At 28.7% G+C, this 8,982-nt stretch overlaps 1 protein-coding gene across 2 annotated transcripts; it reads right to left on the minus strand.

The window, feature by feature from the left end:
* Positions 1–1,047: 1,047 nt before the first annotated feature.
* Positions 1,048–3,768, minus strand: Bm4787 (the record flags this gene model as incomplete). Of its 2 annotated transcripts, XM_001896901.2 has the most annotated exons (8): positions 1,048–1,185; positions 1,265–1,409; positions 1,480–1,643; positions 1,969–2,145; positions 2,250–2,367; positions 2,586–2,742; positions 2,844–2,912; positions 3,708–3,768. In XM_001896901.2, 8 exons carry the CDS (start codon positions 3,766–3,768, stop codon positions 1,048–1,050), a joined length of 1,029 nt encoding a protein of 342 aa, XP_001896936.1. The 2 variants fall into 2 exon arrangements, with proteins under 2 accessions (XP_001896936.1, XP_042929087.1); XM_043073153.1 differs by lacking the exons at positions 2,844–2,912; positions 3,708–3,768 and having other exon boundaries at positions 2,586–2,680.
* Positions 3,769–8,982: the final 5,214 nt, after the last annotated feature.

Genomic DNA, 8,982 nt, shown 5'->3' on the forward strand with positions numbered 1-8,982 from the left:
TTCGAAATTCATCTAATTGCTATGATTAGTATCTATGAGCATTGTTAGTGAGATTTGATATCTTTGTTAAGAGATAACTGAATGTGTGTTACTTATCATTTTCTCCCTCTCACCTTCTTCCTTTTCTGAAGGAGACATTGTTAATCAAAAGAACCTTCTAAATTTCATTTCTATCATATTTCAATGTCGTATAAAATTCATTCACCAGTTTGTTTCTCTCAAACTTAAATCTATTCGTTTCGTTTCTACTATACAATGATAAGCTGATTTCAATTTACGGCAATTCCTACACCGCCATAATACTTCTTTATCTCTTAAAGTATTCTTTTTCAGGTTGGAAGTAGGATGAATTTAAGTTATTCACAATAAAGCCTAGCAGAGCACTTGGTTTTCACTCTGTTTAGGCTAACAAAAAAAAAAAAAAAAAAAAAAAAGCTATTTATTCATTTTGCCTGCTAGAATAGGTCCACGTAAATATCAAAAATTATAATTTTTTACAACTTTTTGTAGCTATTCGGATTTGAATCATTTGACAATTGTAGTTGAGATGATCTCCTTCCAAAAAATTTGCTGATTTAATTTTACGATGAAAATATGCTCCAGAAATAGCAAATTTTTATGAATAGAAAAGTAAAACATCATTAGAACTATATGGCTATTATCTCTTCAGAATTTAATTAGCTCCTTTATGCTAATTATTGAAAATCATTCAAAAATCCATTCAGGATTTTTGAATGATTTCTTCTGCAGCTCAACTTATTTTGCTTTTTGAAAAATTTCTTCTGCAATTCAATTTGATTTTAGGATCTTGAACTTGAGCTTTTGCACATGAGATTTTCTGTAAAAATGATGATAAATTAAATAATTTATTGGAAGAAAACGTGTTTTAATAATTATCTACCAAGAGGTGTATCACATCCACATTTAAACATATCATATCAATTTAAAATCCATATATTTAATTGTACAAATATTTGCAGAATGAAAAAAACAGATGGAAATGATTAGCTGAATAACTCTGGAATAGTAGATGAGATTAGATCAGAGTTAGTAGTTTTCATAGAGTTTTATAGCATTATCATAACCAGCTGCTGTCAGTTTTTCCCAGTCGATATCATTGAAATATGGATTTTTTAAAAGTTCTTTGGCCGAAATTCGTTCCGCCGGATTATATTTTATCATTGCCTGTAATTCAAACAGTTATCATTTTTTCCATTTTTAAATTTCCTAAATTTAGAGTTGCAAAAAAAAAAACACTTCGAACCTTCAAGATTTTCAAACCCTCAGAGTCCATGCATCTGTGCAATGCCTTGTCCAGACAACATCTTTTCCATTGAGGGAAAGTATCATGATAATTTGGTAACTGCGATACTCCATGCCAGTTATCTTCGGTTGGAGTTGACATTATGCTGAAAATGCCAACAGTGAAAAATAGCAACAAAGATGAAGGAACGATATACCTGTAGATAGATGACAAACCTAAAAATAGAAAATAGCTGAGTGATTTCTGAGTCACCCTTAAAAAGAGGTGTTCTCGCAGCCATTTCAGCAAATATACATCCGACACTCCATATATCAACTCCAAACGAATATCGATTCTCACCAAGTAGTATCTCCGGTGGCCGATACCATAAGGTGGCGATCTATTTAATAAACAGCAAATCGTAATGATTGAAACTTTAGAGAAAATAGTATCAGTGAAATAATTCATAATCATTGACATTTTGTAGCTATTGATATCCGATAAGAAATAATTTTCATGATCTATCAATTCTCAGTTCTGATTTTTTTTTTTTTTTTTAATACAGTGATTCAATGAAGTGTTGTGTTTACTTGAGAATATTAGAATAGATTTAAAAGCAAAAAGTTCAAACAACACATATTCTCAACTACATTTGAAATCAGTTAATCAATCAGATTAATCACTCTTGAATGATCTGATTTGTTAGAAAATGCGAACAAATTTACTTCATGAGTATAGGCTCGCATTGGAACACTAACTGCTCGTGCGAGACCGAAGTCAGCAAGTTTTATAATTCCCTCGGAGCTAACCAGCAGATTTTGTGGCTTTAAATCGCGATGCATAATGCGGCGCTCATGGCAGTGGCAAACGCCTCGCAAAATTTGATACAAAAAAGTTTTTTGCTAAAACATTTAGAAATTTCAAGACGACAGCTTTATGATGAAATCAAACTTTATCATTGAAAATTACATATGATTTTTTTTAAAAAAAAAGATGAAGCAAGAACCTCTATTGTGCTCATTGTTACACCGTCCGGAAGTGAGTTAATGTAATCACGCAAATCCATGCTAATGTATTCGAAAACCAGGAATATGCACGATACGTCCAGAATAACTCGTCCAAGACTAAAATTTCAAATAACATTTAAAAATTTATTTTCTTATGATATACGGATCTACTAGAAAATTATCTAAAAAATGCAAAATATACTATTAACAATTAAATTAATTAGTAATGTAATACCATAAAAAATGTCACCAAAACACTTTCTATACAATTTTTTATTTCAAAAATATAAGTGAAAGAAAGAAAAAAAAAAAAAAAAAAAGATAAGAGAACTCACCGAACAATGTTTGGATGTTTTAGTTCACGGAGCAATGAAATTTCCCGCAAAGATGTAACCGGGATACCATCTTCCTCGTTTTCGAAATGAATCATTTTTATTGCCACCGTTTCTTGCGATTGCAAATCAATAGCCTTGTAAACGATACCATATGCACCTAACAGCATTTTTTAAAAAAAAAAAAAATTTATATATGGAAATTTACAGTGATATTAAAAAATCGAAATAAATTATTGAACATATGAAACAAATTTAGACCTTCGCTAATTTTCTCTAGTTGACCATACTCATTAAAAATATCCCATTCTTCTTCAGTTGTATCTGGTTCTGAAGAAAAAAAGAAAAAGCGAAAGAAAATTATATTTTAATCGAATAACTTGATATTACTTTAGAATGCATTATCACTGACATTTCTTTCATCAATAAAATTAGTGACAAAATATGTTTTTTTTTTTTTAACTATTTGGTCGTTTCAGGTATGAAATTTAAATGACAAAAGTGAAAGTATTACTGAAGTTTATTGCCATTCAATCAATAATAGCTTTAAATTTCACTACCTATCTAACTAGTAAGACTACAAAATGACTCTCTTCCTTATCAGATATTACAATTATTAAACATGAATGAAATGATAAAATATATCAGTGACAAATTGAAATAATAAAGCATATCGATTATATATATAATTGCTTCACACATACACATACACACAAACGCATATATATAAATCGAGTTATCATCGGGTTAAATCCTATTTCTTGACCTTGAAAAAGGTGCTGAATGCTTATTTTACTTTATGCTTAAGAAGTTCGCGAACACATTTTCAGTAAATGGTCACACTTTTGTCATAGATTCAGTCTTATCTTATTTGGCTTTTACACTTAATTAAGCAATCATTTATAAACCTTTGAAATTTGTAAATTTTAGACTTTAAAAAACTCGTCGCTTTTTTAATGTGTAATGTGTGTGTGTGCGTCTGTGTTTTTTTAACGCTTTTTTAATGTATAAATTAACTTTTGACTGATTGTAAAATTTTTTGGCGATATTAAGATGCATTCAAAAAGACGAAACAATGAAATGAAATGAAATAGGATATGAAAATTTGATCCATATAGTTCTAACCATCTTTTTCATTTCTTTCAATACTCATTGGCTCTTCCGATGAATTTTCGTCAACCTCCATTTTGTTTGAAATTTTTCAAAAAGGAAATAAAAGCTAAAAGTGAGGTATTTACGGTGAGGAATTTAAATATTGGTTAATTTTCAAATTTATAATTTTACATTTTTTACCGAAAATATTTATTCTACTGGCAAATAACTGTTGTTAATTGATTAATGATTTGTTTTATCTTGCTAATTGCTAATATCTCTTGAAAATCAAAAAAAAAAAAAAAAAAAAAAAAAAAAGAAAAAGAAAAGAAAATTAAAATAGAATTAAGAGGGATAGTTTACGTTAACAATACACAACAAACAAAACACTCCCACTTTGTTTAGAGACAATAGGACGAGGGGATATTGTCGCACCAAAATGACAATTATTATAGAGATAATGTCAAGCAACTGCACTAGTACAAATTACACCGAAAATGATTGTAATAACTCGATTTCACTCCTTAAATAACCTTTCTGTTTGTTATTGTCTGATTATAATTTTTTGGTTTTACTATATCGGTGATATTTTATGTTTTAGAAGGCATTATAATTTTGATCAGATAAATAAAAATTTGCAAGTAACTATTTAAATCTTATTATTTTATCTTTCAAAATAATAGCTCAACATTTTTTCACACCTAAATCAGTGCAATACTTTAATTACTATAACATAATTATCATACTGAAATGCAGGTGACATTAATGTCACTGTAATGAATTATTTGATCACATTTATAATCAAAAAAAGGTTCAATTTAATTTTTTTCATGTTTCAAACCTTTTTTATTCAATTTCGGAATTTGTTGAAATTAGGATAAATTTAATATTGTTGCATTCCTACTTGTTAGCATTAGCTTCTAAAAAATAAATGAATCAGTAAGCTAAAATTCTGTAAACAAAAGCAACTACATCTAATTATATTCAAAATTAATTTTTTTTTTTTTTTAAACAGTATGAAGCAAGTAACGAAGATATGTGAACAAAAAAAAAAAAAAAAGAAATATAGCTAACAATAAATGTCAAAACGAAAATTTTTAAATTTAAAAACTGAAAAGTTTTTAAGACGATATAATCAAAAAAATTATTGATAAAACTAATACATAAGTTTAATTCTAAGTACTCAAATTTGTTGTCATATGAGATTTATTCAGCAAACTGTAAAATTATTTTAAACTGCCAATGGACCAACAATTTTTGCTGCATTCATAAAGCAAAAATTAAGACTTCTTTTTTAAATAAAAATTTTTGATTAAGAAATTTCATTCCCAATGTGAAGTATACAAGATAGATAAGATAAACAGATAGACTGTTTATCACTGTATGTTAATTAATATATCATTTTTCTACATAACTAGCAGCAATGATATGCTCAATTTCTCGTCTTATTTTATTTAAAATTTTTAAATTAAAATTCAATCTACTAAGAAGAAAACTTTGTCAGCAGATTTACTATCAAAGCGAAAAGTCTGTCTATTCACCACTAATTACGATATATCTGGCATTTAACTGATAAAATAAATTCAAATACATACTTTATAAGCCGTAGAGACCAGAACATATTCGTAACCAGTCACGAAAAAAAAAAAAGCATTGTGTTGATCCATACAGCTTAAAGAATGTCAACTTTACAAAAAGCATCGATTGACGAGAAAGACGACATTCCCGGTTGCATTATTCATAAGGATCAGAAAATGCGGGAACAGTCAAATGCCTAAGATCAAATTAAAGTATAAGCTTTTCAACCAATTACATGTTTTTATAGTGGTTGATCTACTCGTTTCAGGATTTCCCACTCCAGAATTCCAAGTATTGGATAACTTTTACACCATCAAAAATGAAAGGACGTAAATTGTCACCAAATTTGCCATCTTGTTCAGCAGAAATTACGGATAAGTCTGCTATATACTAGGCTTGTTTCTGTCCTAAAAAATGTGCAATATAAAATTAACCTATTTTTGCTTCAAAAAATTGAGTGAATATTCATAAAGATACTTCCAACAGCAATTTCAATTATTCGTTGAAGAAATGCTTTCAAAACTTAGCATTGTGTTAGCAGGTAGTTTAAAAAAAGATTCAAAACCTTTTTAAATTCATTCGTTCAAAGCACTAACCTTCTTTGTCTTCTTCCAGTAGTACAAACAAATTGTCCTAACCGATATACTTTAGCAAACTTAAACATGCAAACTGCAAAATAGCATATATTTCTTGCCGGAACTTAGTTATGCAAAATAGCATAACTAAGTTCCGGCAAGAAATGTCAGGTAGACTAGTGCAAACTTCCATTTTGCATGGCATGAGAAAATGGAAAAGAATTCTTACCTAATTTCATTGTTATTGAAGCTTTTGTCAATAAGTTTGTTACTAGAATATAACTGGAAAATAAAGACAAACTGGTGAATGGAAAAGTAAATTTATTATTATTATCATTATTATTATTTATAAATTATTATTATTATTATGGCGACAATGTTATTTTACAATTATTTAAATTCATGCAGTACTGCATTTCGGTTTTGATGTAATTAGATTTCAAGTCTTACCTGACTGATTGCTGCTATGTGATAAGCTAAGAGTTAGATATGGAATGGGAAGAAGTAATGTTAGAAACAAACAAAACTATTTGATTTTGTGATGTTAATTTTGAAGTTTAAAATCTGAGTACTGTCACTGTCTGAAAACTCTGAGAAGAGAAATAAGAGAAGTAACGAAAGAGTATAACAAATAACAACAAAGTTAATAATTTTTTATTTCTTTCCATTTCCTCTTTAATTCTCTTCGCTTTCCATTCTAACTCGTCCATCTCGGTTAATGTTCGATTTCTCATCAAATTCTGTTGGAACAATTAGTAAAAAAACAAGAAAATATCTCGGAACAACTAATTTTGATAGCAGCGATGCCTCATTTTTTATTATTACAATAGAGTTTCTATAGAATTTTTACTCAAAAATATACAATAATTATTTGATAAAAACAAAATATGAAATTAAACATCTGATGCAGAACAATTGATTTTAACTTAATTTTTAACAGATATTATCAAAATATATGTGTTCATACGTTTATATGTGTATGCAATATTGCATTGAATTCATATCATTGAATTGACATAGTTGATGTATTAAGTGTCAACAAATATTTCATTGAAAGCTGTTTGAAACAATCGATTATACACAATTCGATCGCTTACCTTTTTGCAAAATTATTCAGACAGGAAGAAGTAAAATTAATAGCATACGGTTGCGACAATGGAAAAAAGGAAGAAAAGAAATTTTTTAAGCATCATCATTCTTTGGACAATTATTTTGATTTTTCGGTCTGAATTTCTTCTCTTTTATCTTACTGATTCATTTTTTCTAAAAAGAATTCAAAAGAGGATATTTTAATTTTCAAAAATTTCAATACCTTAAATAATTGGATTTGGGAAGAAGTAAAATACATTTGGTGTGGTATTCGGATTTTAAATTTTTTCGCAAACCTCATCATTATTTGCTATTATTTATTACTGTTATTATTATTATTATTATTATCAGCAATCAGTATTTGATACAAGTTTAGAGAACTCGTTTTTGAAATGTAATAAGGATCGGTAGTTTGTAATAGGTTTTAGTGTGTCGCAGATGTTTTGATTGAATAACGTCAAAGTTATATTTAATTTGAGAGAGCAAAACAGTACTACTTAGATCGTTCGCTACTTCTTGCATCACACCCCGACATTTTGCATAATTTTGCTAATCAAAATTTGAGATCGACCTGACTGATGTATTTTAGAATTCAGCAGAAAAGACGAATTGATTTCAAAAAATATTAATTTTAGTTCAATAGAAATAAGGAAAATTTTATCCAAAAATGAAATTTAAACTTTCTGTTATTTGGGACGAATAAATCGAAACGATAAATTAAAGTTAAAGTTAAAGAGAGTGTTTCACGATTATTCTGTGATCCAAAACTATTACCTGATGTTACCTATTGTTAAATTGCGATACTCGATGTTTTCAATGATATGTAAAGATGTAATTGAAGAAATTATAGAACAATTTATCAGTCTCATGCAAAAAAAGAAAAGAAAAGAGAAAACACACTCAGTTTGAACTCTTTATGAATTTAGCACTCATAATTTCTTTCAACTTCGAGTCACATTTCTATCCCAGTCACAATTCATAATTTCAAATTAGGACAATTTCATATTAAGGATAATACTATAAGTAATTATTGTATTTATTGTTAAAATAATAGTTTAAAAGTGTAAAATTTATTTGATTCATGTAAAAATGATAACACTTTCAAATTTATGATTCACATATTTTGTCTATTCATTTAAATATTCCATCGAAATGCATAACATTTAACAACATTGTAACATGTGCTAGTTATTATAATTATAATTTTCAATAATACGATGCATATATCATCAAAAAATCCTTTTAAAAGCGCAAACTTTCTATGAAAAGGTTATCATATAAGGAAATACCACAATTTAAAATGTTAATAATATTTATGAATTTTATAAATTTCCCTGCAGAGCTATGATGAGACAAAATTCATTTCATCAATTTCAAATGTACGCAAAACAAAACAAATTACATGCAGTGATGATTGTGCAGTTGCAAAAATGCATGGAATAGTACTGATCGCATTTGATGTAAACGAAATCCACTGTGATGGCTGCTGGTGTGTAAGTAACCGTTGCAGTAACAGAAACTGAAAACGAAGCATCGTGGGTGGTCCAGCAGAGGTCAATGCAAAATCGTAAACAAATATATCGCAGACATTCGCAAATGGCTACGCGTCTCGATGCCACACTAATTAAACCACCCACGACGATTTCAATGAGTGTTGCAACAAGGAAATGCACTGTTTTGCAAACAAACGAACTTCGTTGGTGGCATTTCGTACTAACACAGCGAGCGACACTGGCTGGCAGTTTTGGTGACCATCGAATGGTTGGATGAGTAACCTTGTCCCGTTAATTAAATATGCTATCTGGAGGGGATATATCAATGTTGTAGCATTCTGTTTACTTTAATCTATGAGTGGTAGTTCATACATGGTAGTTAAACAAGGATATAACAGATGATTAAAGGTACAATTTAACTTTTGTTAGTGTTTCCAGTCTCGAGTTCTCTAGTCAAATTTCACTTTAAGGTATTGAAATTTAACTAGGCTAATTGTTAATAGCAAGGAATGGAGTTAAAGTTTTCATGTTTGTAAGTGCTATGAGTTTTAAAATGATACATATGGTATCAAT

Source organism: Brugia malayi (genome assembly GCF_000002995.4).
Source record: "Brugia malayi strain FR3 genome assembly, contig: Bm_v4_ChrX_scaffold_001, whole genome shotgun sequence".
In the NCBI taxonomy this organism is placed as follows: domain Eukaryota; kingdom Metazoa; phylum Nematoda; class Chromadorea; order Rhabditida; family Onchocercidae; genus Brugia; species Brugia malayi.